This window comes from Hoplias malabaricus, chromosome 3 (assembly GCF_029633855.1).
Source record: "Hoplias malabaricus isolate fHopMal1 chromosome 3, fHopMal1.hap1, whole genome shotgun sequence".
NCBI lineage: Eukaryota > Metazoa > Chordata > Actinopteri > Characiformes > Erythrinidae > Hoplias > Hoplias malabaricus.
Genome location: NC_089802.1, coordinates 22,006,805 through 22,028,653, shown reverse-complemented (window position 1 = coordinate 22,028,653; position 21,849 = coordinate 22,006,805). Strand labels below are relative to the sequence as shown.

Below are 21,849 nucleotides of genomic sequence, written 5' to 3'. Positions count from 1 at the left end.
CCACTGATCCACACGGATCTAAATCACACCTGCTATGTGGTGGTCCTGACCATTGAAGAACAGGGTGAAAGGGAGCAAACAAAATATGCAGAGCAACAGATGGATTTCAGTTTGTAATTGCAGAACAACAAAGTCCTCCTGTAGTGTCAATGGAGCTGAGAGAATGGGCGAGGGAATGAGAGAGAAAGTGTAGAACAAGGTGGCCATGAAGTTATAGTTGATTTGTGCATGTTTTCATGATAATATTAAAATATAATAGTGTCCAGCCCTGCTAGCTCATCCAAGAAAGAAACATGACACACTTTACACATTTGGTACTTTCTTGTTTACATACATTAATACACAAATGCCAAATGGGGACTCTAAGATTTGTGCCTAAGTGGGCTTGTGATATATTTTTTATCACGATATTGGACGCCTACCATATTTCCAAATAGCAGCTCCACATGGCCCAACTGAGTCAGTGCTAACTAGTCTCTGCCCAGGCCTGAAGTGGGCGAATATCGTCATACACACACACACTCACCTCCCCCACTATAGCCCTGCACACACAATCATCCACACTTCAACACACAACGTACCCAACACTGGCTTTAGGAACACCACAACCCACTTCACCCACTTTCCCTATTGTTGCATATCCTTTAGGCTTTATTTATGATGGCACTCTTTAGAGAATGGACAACGTCTCTGTAAGGTCATGATGCTGACAACCGATCGTCATGATGTAAAATTTCTTGAGGCTTATTTTTGGAATGATTTTTATATGCTAAAGGCTTTTTGAAAGCAACAGGCAATAGAGTAAAAATTACTTTCTAAAAACAAATATTTTTGGCAAGGTACAGCACCAACATTCTCATGTAGCATGTTCACTTCGCTGCCTCACATTATTTATATCATACATTTGTTACACAGATTGGATAAACTAAAAATAAATACCAGTCACATTGGCAGAGAAAAAATGCCTTTGTACCACTATCTGCTTGTATTCCTCTTAAGCTTTATAATGTTTACTTTAGAACTGTAACAGCATAATTGTAGATCAACAGACAAAATGAAACAGTACTTACCTGGAATAACCGAATCGATCCACACAGGGGCATGGCCTCTGAGAGTGAACCCAAAGCTCTTTTTTCCTCTGTACACACGGATGACCCTAATAGAAAGAAAACATATATATAACTGGTAAAATCTTATGAAGATTTGAACATATACATTTTTGAGTGGTTTCCCAGACAGAGATTAAGCCTAGTTCTAGACTACACAGCATTTTGAATTGTGATTTTCTATTAAAAGGAGAACATAATCTAGGACTAGCCTTAAACATTGCCTGTGAAACCACACCTGAATGTATGGTGGCTTGTAGAAATATTGTGCTTATTTATTTTTGTTAATATGCTGAAGTAATCATGCTGTGCAATAACACATGCTGTGACAGTTCCAAGTGCAAAAATGATGCTATTTGTTGTGTAGTTTATTTGTGTTTTACTGTTTCACGGTTCTTTTTCATGGAAGAAAAGCTGTTTTGAGTTAATATGGCTCAAATGACAATGAACAGTCTGTGCTGGAAATTAAACAAATAAATACATTTAATTAATATAATGATGGGTAAAAACCAAATGACAATGATTTCAGCCTTTAATATTTAAAAACAATGTTTAATTAATTCTCCAGCATTGACCACTTAATCCTGTTCAGAGTAGCAGAGGGTTTGGAGGTTTCCCAGAGTTGGGCACAAGTCAGGAACACTCAGACCTATGGGCATTTTGAATAACCAATCCACCTACCAGCATGTGTTTTTCGACTGTGGGAGGAAACAAAAGCACTCAGATGAGACCCACGGAAGCATCAAACTCCTCACAGACAGTGGCACGAGGTGGATATAGAACCCAGTACATGGATCTGCGTGACAGTGACTACCAGTAGCACCACCATGCCTCCCAGTCATACATCTAATTCTCATTTTCATAATCATTATAAACTAAACGTATCCCTTTTCCAACAGATATATCTGAGGGGATTAGATATAAAATTACAGAAAAATGGGAAGCAGTTTAAAAATCCTTATTTAATTGTTTTTGAAAAATAGGGGGAAAAAAATGCTACTCTTGTTGTATATCCATTATTCCACTTTGAGAATATACCACAGTGTAAATGTGTTTCAGTCAAGAATCTGGTAAGAAAAATAACAAATAAAATTTAGACTGGAAACACCTTTGGATAGGTAGCAGACAATGTAACCAACTCCTAACACTGATCAGTGTAAATTTATCTTTAAGGGAACACTAGCAGTTGTACAGTTGAGTTTGGTTTCCTAAATGACATTCTCTTCTCCAGATGGAGAGGAGAATATTTGTAAGCTTTTGTTACAGAAATGTGTAAAATAAAATAATATAAGTCCTGGAGATGAAATGGAGTGTATGAAATCATCACTACTTTTAAACCTACAATTAATATAGAATATGTTACTATTATATTCTCTAATTAACGGTACAGAATATGTACCCTTGAGGGTACCACCACAGTGACAGTTTTCCTGAGACTACTGATAATAAGATCTAATAAGATCTGTGTATTTCTGTTAATATATATTTCCATCTTGTATTCTGACACTGACAAATGAATAAAATGTACCTAATGCCAGTTTGAAACTTAAATAGTGGTTTCTAACATTTGAACAGAACTGCATAATAAGATTAATCTTCTATATTTTTGTACATTTAAACAAGTTAGAAGGTTGTGATCATTTGATGAAGTTACTGATTGATGAAGTATATTAAAATTGCCTACACCAAAACTGAAATGTTCATCTTCCTCAAACATTAAGGGAACAATCAGATACATATCTACATCATGAATGTCATTCTCTAAACCAAAGTAGAACTCTAGAGCTATATGTAAATAAAACCTTGTGCACAAAAAATTACTAGAAAAGGTCACTTATTATAAAGCTAACAGGTTTCCACATGCTGATATGTTAATTCAAATCTCCAGAATAATTTGAGCAGACAGCTAACGGTCACTGTTCTGCTAGATTTCTATTTATGTTTCTGTTTACATATCAGTCAAAGCAAAAAGGAACAGAAAATAGAAGGCAAAGCACTAGCAAAAACAGTGAGTGGTATTTAAGAACAGATGACTTGTCTGCTTTTCACTGAGAACATTTGACATTTCAACATCAAAGAACATGCTGCTCAGTTGCTGTGGCAACTCCTCGAGAAGACACAGAAGACGTTGAGTAAACAGCGATGGGAAAAGCAGCACGTTTGCCGAGTAGCTCTATTCCGTTTATATAAGGAGGGCTACTCCAGACAAATGTAGATTTATGGATTAGAACAGAGGCTGGAATGCAATAAATTGTGTGTGACTTATACAGGAGATGCCAGTATAGAAGTTATGTAAGTACCAAGGAAAGAAAAGAATAAATGCTGCAACAGGGCGCACACAGAAATATCCAGTAAGATGAGTAAGATGACCCATTATAATTGGAGAAAAATCAGATTTTATTTTTCATAAAAATGTAGCAATAGTCATAAACACGTGTGCAAAAATCACTGCTCAAGATGGTTCTGAAGGCAGTAATTAGATACCAGCCAAAATGGCGGGATGAATGCGATTGGTTAAAACTCTTTGGGTGGAGATTTTCAAATACAGCGCCATAAACCTGTAAAGCTCCACCGAGACCATCGTTTTTGCGTGCTCTGACTGACTTTGGAAAAAATCGATCTCATTTTGCACACATGCTAGTTGTATCTACACTATACAGCCTTAAGTTTGTTCTGATTATTAAATATAGTCTTCTGAAATCAAATGTATTAATAAATAGGTAGTACAGCCCCTTTTTTCTTGCAGTAATAGCCTCTATACTTCCATGTAAGCTCTAGATTGCATGTTTGAACATATTTGTATGGATTTGACTGCATTTGACTCCCAGTGCATTAGTGAGGTTGGGTGATGCTGTTGAATGATTGCCTCACATCACAAACAACATTCTATCTCAGTATTGTATTTATTTATCGTATTTATGTAACAGTATTTGTATTTGCATGTATATACACTGAAATTGGTGGATGAAAATATGACAAATTAATTACAAATAGTGGATTGTAAGAGTGCTGAATTACATAAAACTAAATAAATCCTTAATGTTGGTGATCAGTTATATACATTATTTGCATTATGTGACCACATGTTATTTACATCTCTTACATGCTGTAGTATATGAGAATTTGTGGTGCTCTGGCTCCCACTGAGGCATCATTAAGCAGATTCATGCTCTATAGAGTGCAGGGGTAATCTGTAATCTCTGCTTTAAATCTGTGAGCTGTCACTTGCTATTTTATGAAGCTCTAAGGTGATTATATATGTTGTATTGTAATACGCTTAGTGGGATGGTGCAACAGAGGTGAACTCCAATTGAAATAACATAATGTGGGTCTTTTTTATGCACAAGTGTGTGTGTGTGTGTTTGTGTAAACTGTCCCACCAATTTTGAACAATTATAATACAGTGCTATGTGCTTCATTCTACCTAGGTAGTATGAAGTACTGAAACAGACATATGTCCACAATGCTTTTCCCAACCACCCACCCACCCTCCCACACACACACACACACACACACACACACACACACACACACACACACACACACACACACAGTCCTACGCATGACGCATGTCTAATGTATTACATGCTGTATACAACAACAAAGTAATTTTCATAAAAAAGAAAAATAAATAAATAAATAAAAAACAGATAAAAAGCAGATTTTAGCCACATGCTGCAAACACTGTTACACAACCATACTTATGCAGTGCTGTTCATTAATTTTCAGAAAGGTAGTGTCAATGTATAATGCAGTCTTTTCAACCCCATCTGCCTTTATAAATTGCATCTAATCAATAAGAGCCACACTAGCATCAAACAGCAAAGAGAAAAATCCACATGTGCTTTTCAAGGCAGTGTGAAATAAAACACCAGCATACACAGTCTAATTCATAATGTACTATTTTCAGCACCATGCTCTCATCAGTTTTCTCAAGTACCTGGTAGATACATATTCGTACATGCAGGTATGCAAGTGTCTGGTAGGGATGTTGAATAAATCATTTAGTCAATGATTAATCACATATTTAATGTTCAATTAACCGTTATCAGTTGCATTTTTCTTAAGAACTTAAATACGTATTTATAACTTGCATTTATTCTGAGTGTGTAAACACAGGACTTGCTTTAACTGAACATTAAAATCACATTAATGCAGGGTGAATGTGAATGAGTGCAAATGTGGATGTCTGTTTGGGATTATAGCCTCTCATAATTATCCTGATATTTTACATATTATTGCTACATAGCTTTGATTTCTTGAAAGTTTCTCACAAGCACTGTCCAGCCTTGTCAAAGATAATATGCTTTTAAATCTGCAGGGTAGAGATTAAAAATATACGGTTTGTGACAATGATCAATGAAAGTGTGTGTGTTTATAAATACCTCTGGTTTGGACCAGTAGGGGGGTTGCTGGGAATTCCAGAGGTGCTTTTCCTTTGCCCACGCTCCTGGTCCTCTCCGCCATCCCGTGGAACAGAACTGGCCCGTTTGGAGCTCTGTGCTCGCTCATGGTGGTCTTGGCTTCGGCTCCGGCGCAGACGGTTTTGGCCTGGCTCATTAAGACTCCTGCTCCGGCACATGCGGTTGATGAGGCTCTGGGAGATGGACTCGTCAAAGCGCTGTCGGTGCTTCTTGGGGATGAAGATCCTAGCAAACATGGTAAGAGATAGGCAGCCAAGAGGCAAATGTGTGAATCAGCTGTGAAGAGCCATGAAGTTCAGCCTTAAGATCAGTTCAGCACATTGTGCTTCCCTAGCAAATAGCTCCCACTGACTGCCATAAAAAGCTGCAGGTATAAATAGGAAACACACAGAGAACCATCAACTCCTTTCTAGGATCAGATGAAGAGGCTGGAAAACTGCTTTTCAAAATCAGTACAGAGTGTCCTTTCAGTATCACAGATAATAGTTGAGCCTTTGGAAAGGCTGAATTAATTCTGGTTTCCTACTGAGCCAATTGTTACAGGCAAAAGGAGAGAGATTTCACTAGAAAAGCGTGAAAATTTCCAACAAGCACCAGCTACCGTGTCTGCTCTCTTCTTCTAAAGCTATTGCTGCAAAAGCTCCCAGTACAGATGCCAGCATACAGCAATTGCAAAGGTGTGGGAGTATCGTTCCCCCCCCCCCTCTCTTTCCCTCACGCTCTCTCTTTCTCCCTCTATACATATCTCAGTGGGAAGTGAGCTTTATATCAGGAGCAATAGCTTCTTCAAAACTCCAAATTTCACCATTCTGAAAAACTGTTCATTTAACCTAGAATCAAGAGGAACCTATTGACATAAAAATAAAACCTTTTAGGTTGGACAGAGATGACATGCAAAGAGGTCAATCAAATCATGTGTAAATCTTAGAACCACAAAAAAAACAGGATTCACTGGCTATATATACTACACGCCCAAAATTCTGTGAACATCTACTACTATATACCAATGCAAATACGGTTTAGATTGATATAATCCACCACAGCACCACTGCTCCATCCGGAAAGTTTAGGGTGAAATGTAGATGCTAGTCATGCTTGCATTTTATCATGGCAAATGTATATGCACAAATGTCTCTATTCACAAGCTCTCAACAACCTTTCAGCACTCTTTATAATAAAACATGCTATTGCTTTAAGTGTTTTTAAACATTTTTATGTGTTTATAAAGATGTGACATGATTCATTTATCTTGTAAATATAAACATTTTCAGGACAATGGATTTTGGACAAGAAAAAAGCAGCAAATGTGCTATTATATGTTGAAGGCTGCTGTCACAATCCTGAGTTGCCTCCAGGTGCACATTACATATGCAGGGTTGAGTGGAGTGACTTAAATGAGAGGTGCCCAGGGTCTTCATGCATTAATGGCAAGAGCTTTCAAATAAAGCACAGTGAGTGATGATTAAGAGTTTAAAAACCACAGCTCAAACAGTCGGCTACACTCATCCCCAATATTTTATCAGTGAATCTCTCAGCGAGTCATTCAATCATCAGCCTATTTCATAGGAAACATCAGATTATAGAAAACTATGAAAGCATCCAACAAAAATTGACAAAAGCTGTATCACAGTATAGCACATTTTTATTAGCTTCATTTCAAAGAGTTCATTGATTACGGTTTGTTCATAAAATATATATTTACTAGAAGGTGCTTTCTTTGATATCCTAGAATCAAAAGCAAATATATATATATATATTACATAATCAGCAAACATAGACCTGATCCATTATATTTGACATTATTGTGTACGGTTATACAGATTCTAACTGAATGCATTCATAACCACATTTATTTCAAGCAAAAACTGAGTACACTTGTTCATAGAGAGGTTCTCTCAAGCTAGTGCTGATTAAATGAGAGTTGACAATGAGACTGCATAGTTAGCAGCAGTCGATGATGTGTCAATAATTCATAGCTTTCTGTAAAAGAATCTAACTACTTCAGTGACAACTCCAGCACTCCCACCACTAATGATGCAACCAGTAAAGCACATGGCTGACAGTCATAAGAAGTAAAATTTTCAAATTACAGGTACAGAAATAACTGTAGTTTACCACACAAATTCCATTTAGTGCTGAACTGTCTAGTGTTCATAGCAGAATAAATGAGTCAAACAGCAATATTAATTTCCATCAGATGTGTCGTTGACTGGTAACTAGAAGGTTGCTGGGTCAATCCCCAGAGCTGGCAGGTCATGACTGAAGTGCCCTTGAACAAGGCACTCTAACCCCCAACTGCTCCCCAGGTGCTGTGACTAGGGCTGCCCACCGCTCAGGGCATGCGCGCTCACTACTACTAGAGTGTTCACTAACGTGTGTGTAAATGTGTGTTTCACAGATTGGGTTAAATGCGGAGAACAAATTCCTTTAAGTACAAGTACAGTGGTCAATAAAAGTGATTATAATTCTAATTCTAAAAAATTGCTAACCAACAAAAAATGTCAGTTGATTCATACTAAAACTAACTCCATTCTCTGTGTTGAAAACAATCCAGACACAGCTTACTTGCATTTACCCAGTAATTACAGCTGCAGACTCCAATATTAATTCAAATAATAATTTGATAATAAATAATAAATAATTCAAATTCAGTTATTAATGTTAAAATGAATATAAAAAACATACTCACCCCAGGCAACTCATCTTTTTCTATTAGGCTGTCAATAATTCTGAATCCATTAGAAGAAAACAAGACAACTCTAAATATAAATATACATATATAAGAAGCTATTGAACAGTCTTGTATTACCAGAACCCATCAGCAATAACTGTCAAGAGAGTAGAGTTAGCCCATAGTGATCTATGAAAGCTTAGAGCTGCATAATGAGGAGAAAATCCAAGAGATTTACACACACACACACACACACATGAACAAACACACACACACACACAGAGAGAGAGAGAGAGAGAGAGAGAATGATGCATACGTATTTAAGTGAAAGAGGCTGAGAGTGATGACCTAAGAGACGAGGGTTAATTGCTTCTTTGATAGAAATAACAAAGGTTAATCAAGGTGGTATGTCTCTTTTACACACAAATAAAGACTTTAAATATGTCTTTATAAGTCTTAAACTGACTTATAGGAGATGTCTTAAGACTTGATAATTTGGTAATTTCAAACTAATTAATAATAGCTCATCTTAGCTGTTATGTGTATCAATTTTGTAAGTCTCAGCCAAGAATTACTCTGAAGCTGTAACAACAGTTATTAAAGCTTGATACAGAAAGAGTACTGGGGTACTGAAGCATCCTTAAAAAACCTGAAACCAATGGGCACAAGGCAAGAACGCACCCTGGATGATGAGTCAATATATCATAGGGCATCACACACACACACACACACACACACACACACACACATTCAGTCTTGCCTATGGACAATTCTGCATAGCCAAGCCATCAACCAAGATGTGGTTTCTGACTGTGAAAGGAAAACAGAGCACCCAGATAAAACCCACCTAGACAAAGGAATGTCACATTTTGCCCTGTTTCGTGTGTTCCTGCTCTGTCTGTGTCAGAGTTTACTTGTTTTTGGCTGTGTTTTTGTTTTGTTTCTGTCTCCTCCCTTAGCTCCGCCATAGCCTAGCCTTGTTATCAGTATCTCCACCTGTGTCTCCTTTGTTGCCATGCCCTCTTGTTATCTCTCCCAGGTGTTCCTAGTCTGTGATCCTTGTATATATACATATAGTCCCTTGTTTTCAGTGCTCCCTTGTCTGGTCTTGTGTATAAATATGTTTCTGTATCTAAGTGTTTTACATATGTCTACACCGGTTCATGGCTGTTTCTGTTTAGTTGTCCCTTCAACCATGACAAGGGAGAAGACACCAAACTACTCACATATATTTATCCAAGGCAGTGTTGGAATCTTTAACCCTAGGACCCTTGAGCTGTGTGATAGCAACACTACCTGTAGTGCCACAGTGGAACACCACTATAATTGCAAAAGCAAGTAGGATAGTTAAACACAGTAAAATGTTCATTTTGAAATATTTTTTGTATTAATTTGTTCTATTTGATGTCTCAGCCATTCATAGCCTGGAGCTAAAGTCGCAGGTCTGCAGTTAGCATTCTCCTACAAATATATTCAACTGTCCAACGATGTTGTTTTAATTGTTTGAATATATTGTTTGAATATGAAATAAGCAGCAGGAATCCACATATTTTCAAGGACAAGTTTGCTGGGTTACTATGAAGCAAACTTTCCTTAATAAAAAAGTAGTTATGGTTGGCATATATCTCTGAAAAACAGCAAGTTTTTCTTTTCTGAATTACATCAGAAGTCTATGTAAAGGTGCATGCAGGGTTTTAAGTTCCAGTGAAACAGCCATTGATGGTAAGCCAAATAGTTATTAACCTATCAACTAATGAATCTATAGGTATAGAACTCTATTCACAAATGTTAGCACTTAATCCTGCTTAACTACATAATATGTTCTATTAATTTCCAACTTTTTACCAATTACCGCAGGCAATAGAAGGAGAAACATTAAAGATAGTTTTAAATTGTGCTAAAATCTTAGTATCTCTTTGACTAAGGTTGTCAGTGTCTGCAATGAGGAGCACTGCTATCATCATCTAAAAGAGAACATTTCTATTGCATGCTGGATAAGATCCCAGTAGGCCATCACAAAACTGTATTATATTCTGAGAGGCTTAAAATGCTGACCCAGATATTGTTCAGTAGGTGAGAACTGTAAAGCATGTAGAGTGATAGCTACAGAAATAACATACATGTCTCAGTTTTGTGCAAAAGTTTACACATTTTGTTTAAAGATATAAAAAGGAAATTAAACTAGGAAACATGGATTGTATTTCTGATATATTTCTTTTTATTAGGGATGCACTGATTGGCCCCCGACATTAACAAAATTTGCTGAATCGGGAATTGGATAAATAGGCCCATCCATGGGACTGATCTATTCACTTTCAATTCATGTTATTTAAGCTTATCATTTTTCAGCTGTTACATTTTATTTTGAATTGCACTAAATGTTTGCATGTTTACAATGTTTAATTACTGATTGTATTGGACCAAGTTATTTGTTTATTCTCAGGGTCAGCTGCTATTTTGGATTTCTATTTAATCCAATTATTTAAAAATAAGATTAATTACTGTTTGTGTGTTTGACAAAGTCAAGCTACTTATTTTCATTTTTGGCTGATACATTTTATTTATTTTAATATATTTTAAGAAGCTTGACTCCTTGTTTATTTAGAATTTGAATACTGTGCCAAGGTCCTGCACAATTGTTCATTTTATTGACAAATAAATAGCATTTCAGTATATATATATATATATATATATATATATATATATATATATATATATATATATATATATATATATATATATATATGTGTGTGTGTGTGTGTGTGTGTGTGTGTTAATTTGTTATATTTTGTAAATATTTTTGTTAGTAATGTTTAATCCTTATGCCCTAAGTCTCTCTCAAAATGTGAGGTATATGGTTTATTAATTAAAGAATGGTATCGGATCATATTGGGTATTGCTCATATGCCAAGTTTATGTATCTGCATTGGTATTGAAACTGAAAAAGTTGGATTGCTGTATCCCAACTTTTTATTTTAATTGTGTTTATTTGTTATATGAATTACAAGTTCATGTTGCAAGTAAATGTTACAAGTAAATGCTGAGTGGCAGCACATTGATGCTACAGGAACTGTCACTGCCACATATCTCCTAAGGGTCTAAGGGTCTTGTGTTTTGATCCAAATTTGATTTGAGAATTTGACTGAACAAATGAAATAAATGTCATATTGAAAGCAAGGGAAAAAGAAAGACAAGAAAGGAAAAAATCCAAACACGCATACACATACAGTATCAGCATCGTCATCATCTTTTCCCCTTAATCCATTTCAGGGTCTCGGTCATATACAATATTGATAAAATTAAAATTAAGTGTATAAACATTCATCCATTTAAAAATAAAAACCCTGTCAGCAGGGTAACTGCAATTAGCGCAACCAAATGAGACACTTGCAAAGGACACAAAAGTCATTGCGTTTTGTTCACAAGCCATAATCATAATCTTAAACAAGTAGGGTCAAACTCGGTATTCAAAGACATGAAGAAAAGCTAGAAAGGTTAAGGCCAGAGGCAAAAACAAGATATGAGATACAAAGCAGGTATACCAAAATTCAAAACACATAAATGCTTGATAAGCCCAAAAAAATGTTTAGTACTGAGACAACACCAGAGAGCAGTAGGAATGAGTCTGTAATCAGAAAACTCAAAAATCAAAAATATTGTCTGTTTTGATTGGGTGACTGAAGAATCAGCTCCGGAAGTTATTTCTGGGTGCTTTAGTTCGCACTGTTCACAGTGTCTGCTTGAAGAAACCACAATATGTGCATGTTTTTTCTTTCTTTTTTTCAAGGCCTTTCTTTGCCTTTGTTTTACATTTTAATACATGTATAGTAAATGTTAAATAAATGTGTTCAAAAAAATTGCAATTTTCTCAGCTGTTGGAATCTGAAGTGCTGTTGTTGAACAGCTGGGTGTCAGTCTTCATTTTATAAAACGGAAAAATTGGCAGCAAACCTAGCTTCACCAGCAACTTCATCAGTTTGGGACGATTTCAGTTTTCAACCAAATTAAAAGAGAGAACCAGCCAATTTAGACAAGGAAATATGCAAAATCTCTGCCAGAAATTTCAGTGTGAAACACATAGTGTTTTTCACATAATGAAATACATAGAGTTTGACTATCTATTAACTAGCTACCTATCGTCAAGTTGTGGAGCAGCCTCAAACGGAACAGTTCGGGCCAGTTCCTAGCTGACAGGAGTATAGCACTAGAATCAGGATAAATTAATTAATTCATTCATTCATTTTCGGTAACCGCTTATCCAGTTCAATGTTGTTCTGTTGGGATAAATTAAGTAATTTTTAAACAAAAACACTTTTTTATATAATTCTGGGCATGTTTTCTCAGCATTTGCTAACTCTCCAGTCTGTTTGAGCTGGAAACCTATCTAATGTGTTGATGAAGCCCCATTGTCAGTAAGTGGCAAAAAAAAAAACTTGTTTCGGCATGATAGTCTTTTTCTGTCTCTGCTCATGGCCTCCAAATGTTGAAAAGCATGAACCAAGATGAGGATATCGCTCTATTCCTGCTCCAAATGTGGGTAATATTGACTTTTTTGGCTGTTTTGGATTACTTAAGGTGGAATCCTTGGAATGCTAACTGCATTAACAAAAGTGCTACAAAACAAAACAACAAATGGGTTTATGTGGTAATTCAAAGAGTGAATAAAAACTTACAGACTTTAAGTAAAACTTCCACATACAAACAACTGTCTTTTTTCCGTCATTTATTCATGAATGTGTCAAACTTGATAGTATGTGTTTAAATGTTTGACAGTGAATGTGAAAGACTTTAATAGGAAGGTATTTAAGAGTTTAACTGAAGGTGAGACTTGATATTAAATGTATAAGAGTTTGATAGTGAATGTGAGAGATTTGATAGTAAGTGTACAATAGTGTGATAGTGAATGTGAGAGACTGGATAGTAAGTGTATAAGATTTTGGTAGTGAATGTGAAAAGTTTGACAGTAAGTGAATAACAGGTTGATAGTGAACATGAAAGACTTCATAGTAAGTGTGTAAGAGATTAATAGTGAATTTAAGAGACTTGATATGTATAAAGTGTATAAATGTTTGATAGTGAATGTGATTGACTTGATAGTGTTTGTGAGTTTGATGGTTAATAGATGGCATAGAATTAGCATGGATGGAGGTGACATGTCCCCACCAATACCCAGCAATTTTTGAATGGAAAACTTTCAGGATAGTATTACTGTGCGAGTATTACTGTGCAAGACTCAATGTGGATTCAAAGCAAGTGTGGATGGCAGCATAAAAGAAGAAGGTGGAAAAAAGAGCTATTTTTCAAAGAAATGTGTAAGTCACTTAAAGTCAAGTTTGTTAATAAAATAACAGCCCACGAAAATCATCTTTAGCTATGAATAACATGGTTTGGAAATTAAATGCGCAACAAAGTGCCAATTGTCAGTTCTCTTACATTGTCGTTTTATCATGCAGCAAAGGGAAAAAAAAATAGCCAAGGGTGGTAGACACAACTGAAAATACAAAAACCCCATAGCAGCAGACAAAAATCCGATAAACACAAAAAAATTTTGATAAAGTTTAAAAATGTAAACAGACAATAGTTCAAAATCCTCCTTCTAAATCAACCAACTACTATTTAATCTAATGATTAAGATGCACAGACTATAGGTACTATTATTGTTAAATTTCTACTATGCTGTGCACGCATAACATCCAGAGCCTACTCGGGATCATTGGGGGCAAAACACACTCAACAGGGCACCAGTTCACCAGGGCATCGCACAAGTTTGAATAGCCAATCCACATATCAACATGTTCTTTTGGACTGTGGGAAAAAACACACACAGACACAGGGGGAACACAACAAACTCTGTATTCAAATCAATACAGTGACCCATCTGGGATTGAGCACACAACCCCAAAGACTACCTGCCATGTTGCTACCCACATGCAAAAAATCTGTGAATATTTCTGAATATTCTAAGGGAAATAAAAAACACTAACAAATTATTACCAAGACTGTTAACTATAACTATTAGTTTTATTTCAGAATATGTTTAATTTAATGAATGTATGTATTACATTATAATTTCATATTGAAGCTTGCTCAATAGAGTGAGTGTTCCTCTTCACCAAGAAAAGTAATCCAATCTTCCACAACTTATGACAGTAAGACTTTTTTTTTTTGTCAAAGCAGTGTAAATGTCTTCAATGTGGAAATATTTTGAAGTGGATATCAGAATTTAAACTGTGTCTGATTTGTATTAATTTTTAAATTTTTTTTAAAAATTATTAAAAATTTGAAAGCACAAATTCTAACTCTAAACTTGATTTGTTTTATTAATGTTAAATGTACACTGTGTAGCTGTTGTAGCCTGCTATCAACAAAAAAAAGACTAGATTTTTTACTGGCCAATGCTCAGTATTAAATGATTCAGATTAGATGTGATCAGGGGCAGAATAATAAAATAAACATATTCCTAATTTCCAATTTATGTTAAGGTGCATTTAAGCAAACTAGCTGCATTATATTAACAATTATTTAATATAAAATATTAAAAGACTTTTTAATTTATTTTGTGCAGCCCTTATTTTCTTTATTTCCCTGCTAATCCAGGGCTTCCATTGGGAAACCTAGGTTCAGTTCTAAAACTGAGTAGGGAAAACTTACTTACTTTACTTATCACATTTTACTTTTTTTTACACCAGATTGTCATTTGCATGCTGAACACCCAATAGTTCCTGTTCTCTAGTAAGTTTCATAAATATTGAACTAATACTTCTGCATGTTTTAAAATATCCCAAATATGTAACTAACAATATAATAGGTCTGCCTGAACATTATATGTAATACACAAATTAGTGTAAGAAAATTAGTCTTTTGGTCTTGGTATTTCTCACTGTTGATCAAATATCTGGGCTAATGCTTAGCACATGCTCATGTCCACATTCACAGACTTTATCAGATTTCCACAAGAGGATTACACAGTTTCTGACATAGATACTTACCTAAGATAACAAAAGACCATTTTTACTTGTGAAAATCAGGTATTAGGATGGAATTTTTGTTATAGAAAAAAGTGTTTGGTCTTAAAGGAGCCATCTTTTGTGTTGCTGCCCTTTCACTGTGTTTCACTAAAATGCCTAATTGTTTTTCAATTATTTTGAGCTGAATTCAGTCGTGAGGGGCCTGTTTTCTGTTTTTTTCTGTGATTGCCAAGCAGACAGATTGTGCTGAGCACAAGCCAGTTCTTTGATCTGCTATGGAATTCAGAGACCAATACCACATCACACCACTGACCTAGTTGGCCTGTGGGTACAAATGCGCTAAGAGGGGAATTTCACTCATAAACTTACACACAGTAGAGCCACTGGATTATCCTTGAGCACTACAGTAGCAGATGGAGCGCAGTCTATCTACAGCTAATGCTAAGAAGTATTTGCTAATCTATCCCCTACTGGACAGCAAAAGAAGAGAAATGATGTTTGAAATGCCTTATTATAAAGATATCATATTAATTCTATGATCATACAGATGTATCTAATGTAAAAATGTGGAACTATAAAACCAATATTGCAGCCCTCTAGTGGTCAGCAATACAAAAACAACTCATTAAAATCCAAATCAGAGACTCGAAAAACTAATACTCTTTAAAGGTCCCTCAGCATTGCATACGTGCAAAAATCTATCCAGGTCAGGCAGGCACTGAATTAGAGGTAAAAAGTAGCACAAAGTTAAGATGATGAACGTTGGTTGTCTACCTGATGTTAGAAATGAGTTGCTGCTGCTCCTCAGTTGTCAGGATGTCAGGGAGAACAGAGGCCAGCCAGTCAACTTTCCTCTCAGCTGCAAACTGCTTCAACATGGCAAAGAGCTTCTCTTTTACCTCAGGTTCATTCCCCAGCACCTCTTCAATCTGAGGCAGAATATCATGAAGCACTAATTACTTTAAACATTATTTTACTCTGTCATGCATTTAAATAATCACAAACTAATATAAAGTAAAACAGCCAAATGTGAGTGTTTCCACAAATTTCTAGGCCAATGCATGTTTATATGTTCAGAAATAAATACAGAAATATTACATAAACAATATATAAAAGGCAATAAATTTCACAAATACAAAATATGCTTTACCATTCCTAAAATCCAGTTAAGGTGTTTGCTTTTCCAACTGCATGGTACCTATGCTTCTCATCTTGGCTCAGCTCATCTTTTTTGTGTTTTGCTTTTATACTAGGCAAATCTGGTACCTGATACATGGAACCAGTACTTTTTTAATCCTTGCTCACATGCAGTTCCAGTTGAGCTGAGTAGGGACCAAACAAGTTGTGTAAATATTGCAAAGCGATGACTGTCCAGATAGACTTTTCAATCACTACAGAACCACACTAGCAATCTGTAAAATCTTCTATCCACAGCAGTAAACACTTTTGTATTTATCTGACAACAGCAACTGTGGTCTTTTAAAGATGTAGAAATGATCCTTGGAATGGTTGCCAACAAAAAACTCACTTTGTGTGCCATTTGTGTTTACTTTCATGCAGTTAGCACTCTCCTGACACCAACTTAAGTAATACGAAACAGCAAAAAAAAAAAGTAAATTTTGGGTATCAAACACTGCCATTCCTATTAGAGATGTTAGAGATGTTTTGCCACATCACCAGCTATATTTTGTGGGGGAGATGTGCTAATGGAAAATAGACCAGGGACCAAAGCTGAAAAGCACGTTGAGCCGTGCTGAGCCAAGTCGAGTATGTACCATGCAATGAAAAAGAGACTGAATGATAATAAAAATGTTTCCATTCCCCTGTAAAGTTATGCTTTGGAGGTACCAAATGTGATATTATGAAGCTAATAATAAACTTTCAGTCCCATTCTTTTCATGTTGACAACAATATTGATTTATGACACAAATTCCTAAGCAATCTAAAACTATACACCAAGGCAAATTCAAGGTACAGTTAGGGATCTTTTCATCTACCAAACCCACCTATATAGTTCCTCTATTTGCCACATTTGTGATGCCCCAACTGTGTATCTGTTGCTCTTCCTTAAACTTACCCTCCTGTTAAACTCCAGGGCTTTTTGCTTGCGGTCCAGTCGTGTCCCTTCATTGCCTTTCTGACAGTCCTCGATGCTGCCACTGCTGCGTTTCTGCCGACTTCCCATACACAGCACTCCAAGACGTAGTGTGCGGCCCTGCGATGCCTTTATCAGGGCGGCAGCCATCTCATGCTGCTTTACAGGAATTCCATTTACTTCCATAACATAATCACCTGCTCTCAGACCACTGCGGCCTGCTGGAGAGCAGGGAGAGCAGTCCTCCACCAGCAGGGGGCAGTCTCCCACTATAGTGAATCCAAAACGACCATCAGGGCCTGGGGTGATATCCATCTGCAGAAAATAAAAATAGATCACTGACTACAAAAGTAATTTTGAAGAACATGGTGAATAAGCAAATAAATGAATGAGCTGTGGAAAATAAATAGAATATTACACACATAACGTAAACATCTTAAGTATCTCTGACCTGATGGATTCTGGAGACCACTCCGATGCTGGGTGGGATGTTCTTTTGTATCTGGGCCAATGCTATTAGAGCTTGGGGGCCAAGAGTGGACACATCCTGCCCTTCAATCTCCAGCACCTGATCTCCAGGTTGTAAGCCTGACAGGTGAGCACTGCTTCCTTCCTCCACAGAAAGGATATAGCTGGGCCCATTCCCCCCAAGCTGAAAGCCAAACTCCTCTGGCCATCCCTGGTTAGAAGTTGGCATTGTAAGGACTGCAAAAGGGGAGAAAATAAGATTTTTTACAAACCCTATTATTGGTACAGTTGGGACATATATTGACTGCAATAAAAACAGAATCACCTCTTAACAGTTCACCTGCTTTTTGTAGAATTGTTCAAAATGGTGTAAATTAAGTAAAGGTCCAAAGATTCTTGTTTTATGGCATATTTTTCAAAATTTCAACATTTCTATAAATGTGTTTGCATTTTTTAAACATTTTTTCATTGTGACAAATAGAGATATGAGGATGTGTGTTAAGAATATAATGATTAAAAAAAACTTCACAAAGTCACAATGTATATAAACCGTCAACATTTATAGTCTCTCCACAAAACACAAACCAGAGCAGCGCATTATATATTTATCATCTGAGCAAAAAAAGCTAATGCTTCAGCCTAAACCTTTTTGGTCAGTATTTGTTTTGTTTTGACTGTCATGTCTATTAATTTAATAGTTTTTATTTTTATCATTGTTTTCTTTTTGGGTATTTCAATGAGAAAAACTAAACTAATAATAATAACCTGTGCAGTTTTATTTAGTATAATAATGAGCCCTAAAATAATGACTCAGAAATGCACAAATAGTTTCTACACAATTTGGGGATCTTTATATTTTTCACCCTATCATCTGTATACTGTAAACTGTAATACTGAAAAATGTACATTTGAATTTTGTTCCCACCCTGTACTGTCAAAACACCACCATAATTTTGCTCAATGATATCGTCATAGGAATTGCTCATAGTCTTATCCATATCTTATTGAATCCCCTAGTCCCACACATCATTATCTCATCAGGAAATCTAATGTCTCTAGAGGACAGCTGGTAATTTGTCGAGCAGACCTGCAAGCTGTCAAAATTTTCATATTGTCAACATTTGCTCTTTAACTGACAAAATCCACCATCTAGACAGAGCTGTGAAACTGAGTTTTAACAGTGAGATTCAACCTCTCAAGCAGTGCGTCTCAGCTGACTCCTCAAACCTTCTCCTGTCATTGACCTCATTGACAATAGGTCATTACACAACTACCTTCCTTCTGCTTCACACTTTGCCAAATGTTACAAACACATGACTGCATAAAATACATGCATAAAAGATGCCCATTAAAGCAAAAAAATATATAATTATAGAGTGCATTATTATACAAATATGCACTTGGCAGCACACAAATAAAAAATCTATTTACAGAATGTGATGGTGTGCATTTGGGTATTTGGGGCAATCCAGCAAAAGCCTAAATTTAAATTTTAAGGGCTTAAAAATGTGTGAAGTTAATGCAGAAAGTAGCATTAAAATCCATTAACCTACATCCAAATGTATAAATGTAAGTATATCAGATTGTATTTAATATCTATGAATATTTTAGTCCTCTAAGTGCTCTTTATAAATAGGAACTTACAGATATCTTTAGGTGGATAGCGAGGGCCAGCCTTCTGTTGACGTAAAGAGTATCTCCCTTTCTTGTTCTGCAGGAATTTCTTCATTTTGTACAAATTCAAAACAATTGACAAAAGCAAAAATATCCAGTTCACTGCTCCCACCTGAGCCACTTCTGAGCACGTTCAGTAGAACCTCCATTCAGTGCCTTCTAAATGCCCATCATCAAAATCAACCATACAGTGCCATTAAAAATAAAAAGGAAAGAAAGGTGACTGTGCAAAGGTGATAGAGTACCTATGTTGTCCGAGGAGTTGACTCTGCATCGCTGCCTAAATCTGGCCAGTCTCGTCTGCAGAGCTAACATGGTGAAACTGGGACAGCACAGCACAGATCCTTAATAATTCTCTCTCCAAAAAGGGTAAAGTGAGGCCCCATTTTTCTATAAATACCTTCCTCCCATACTCTGCCAGCTAGCTCCCTCTCCAAGGGATGGAAAGTGGCCCAGTATCAGCATGGGGATCCAGCAGGACGATGGTGGCTAATTAGAACGTCTGCTTCAGGATCACAGTCACACTGCTCTGAACAGAAGTGCTGCAATTAAAGCCCATGCTCTGGATTAGGCAGATTAAAATGGTGCACCGCTAAGGTCCCCCTGACCGCATGGCTTGAGCACATTCTGTCATGTATCTTGGGGAGAGACTTCGGAAGGCGGATTGATTTAATCTGAGAGCTCCATTCTGGCCTAAATTACAAATGGATTCAATGACCATATAAGTTCAGTTTGGCTAACACCAAATGTCAACAACACTTTGAACAATATTAGCTTAACCAAACGGCAAAATAATTAGCTGCATGCTGCAAAAACACAATTTCATGCAAGTGAAAAGTCTCATTAATATGGACATGCAGATGGCCATGAACCAAAACAAGTTATACAGGGCTAACTACCTAAATTATTTAGTGCCAAAGCTTCTATATCCAAACAGACACTCTTCCTCAATCAATGTCTCATCTTACCAGTGTAAAAGGCTCTTGGACCATTGGTGTCTCAAAGAAAGTGCATGCAGTTTCATGTCTGTGGTATTTAGAGCACTTTGGTCTTGTGAATTTTACATGTGTGACCATTAATTGAGAATGGTTAAAAATTAGATAAATGATATCACTTTTATGATGCCTCCAAGTATTTAAGACAAACACCTACTACAGTCAAATTAATTATCTTTTAAATTACGTGACAGATTTTTTTAAGAACTTCCACTTCCTTAAGATGAAAAATACATTTATTTAAATAACATTTGAAACTAAATAAAATGCATGTTGATATATCGTTTGAGATCTACCCCATCGCCTTCTCCAAAACAAAACTGAGTGGAGGACAATCTCAGAAGCTAAAAACCATCCAAGTTGAATAAAATTTCAGTTACTTGTGTTACATTGCAATTAGACATATAAATAATGTTCAGAGAAAAACACAGGCAATGCTAACCTACATTAGCAAGAACATGTTCCTTACATCCATAAGGAAATGCTGTGAGGATAAATATGCAAATACAGACAGACATACCTTCTTAAATTAAAAATATATCTGTATCCTTTTGTTGGACTTTGAAGTTTTTTCCTGGATGGCCGTTTCTTAAGGCATGACCTATGCTGTGGGTAAGCGGTAATGTAACTTGAGAAATGTTTGCAGCTCCAGTTTAAAGCTTCAGTAATGGCAACCTGAGCCTGGACTGATAGTTGCTAGCGCATACATCTAGAACTGCTCTGATACTGTTAAATTTACAGAAGTACACTAGAAACAGAACTCATATAAAAGCTGTAATAGTCTGTGGAAATCTTACCTTGCTAGGAAGGAACACAAACCGAACTATCAGCAAACAATCATATAACGGCAGCATATTGAAGGCCCACAAACCTGCTATTTACAGGAGAAATAAACCATTTTTCACTTCATCTATTCATTCATTTATGTTATATTTAGTGTAACCAGAAATGAAGAATGAAACTGCTTTGTAGTTTCTTGAATTAATTAATTTATACTTTTATGCAAATGTATAGATTCCACTAATGAAGAAATATTTTGATTTGCTTAAGAAGTACACATCTTCTACAGGAAACATACATCCTTATTTGTAATGCAGGTATTTTTTGTTTGTTTATTTTGCAGGTGGCACTACAGGTTGTGGCGCTTGTCACAGAGCTCTAGGGTCCTCTGACCTGAGTTCAATCTTTGCCTCAGGTGTCTGTCTTTGAGGACTTTAGTGTGTTCTCCCTGTGATTGTGTGGATGTCCTCCATGTGCGCCAATTTCACACCACAAACCATAACCACAACCACCATAACATAGGTGGATTGGCTGCACAACATTGTTGACAATGTTAGTAAGTGAGTGAATGATGCAATGCGAACAACTAGCACTCTGTCCAGGGTGGTTTAAAGATGAATGAGATGACACAAAAGACTTATTATTCAATACCTTCATTCTGGCTTCAT

At 36.3% G+C, this 21,849-nt stretch overlaps 1 protein-coding gene across 4 annotated transcripts in view; it reads right to left on the bottom strand.

The window, feature by feature from the left end:
- grid2ipb (glutamate receptor, ionotropic, delta 2 (Grid2) interacting protein, b) overlaps nucleotides 1-19,473 on the bottom strand; it is a 49,591-nt gene extending 30,118 nt beyond the window's left edge. For all 4 annotated transcript variants that reach the window (XR_010801961.1, XM_066666189.1, XM_066666190.1 and 1 more), the window contains exons 1-6: nucleotides 19,377-19,473; nucleotides 17,716-17,969; nucleotides 17,247-17,579; nucleotides 15,944-16,098; nucleotides 5,492-5,755; nucleotides 1,071-1,156 (exon numbers count right to left, since the gene is read on the bottom strand). Coding sequence is in view for 3 of the 4 variants with exons in the window: in XM_066666189.1 (XP_066522286.1) it covers nucleotides 1,071-1,156; nucleotides 5,492-5,755; nucleotides 15,944-16,098; nucleotides 17,247-17,579; nucleotides 17,716-17,969; nucleotides 19,377-19,461 (1,177 nt within the window). In the remaining variant the exon portion in view is untranslated. The remainder of the gene's footprint in view (nucleotides 1-1,070; nucleotides 1,157-5,491; nucleotides 5,756-15,943; nucleotides 16,099-17,246; nucleotides 17,580-17,715; nucleotides 17,970-19,376) is intronic.
- Nucleotides 19,474-21,849: the final 2,376 nt, after the last annotated feature.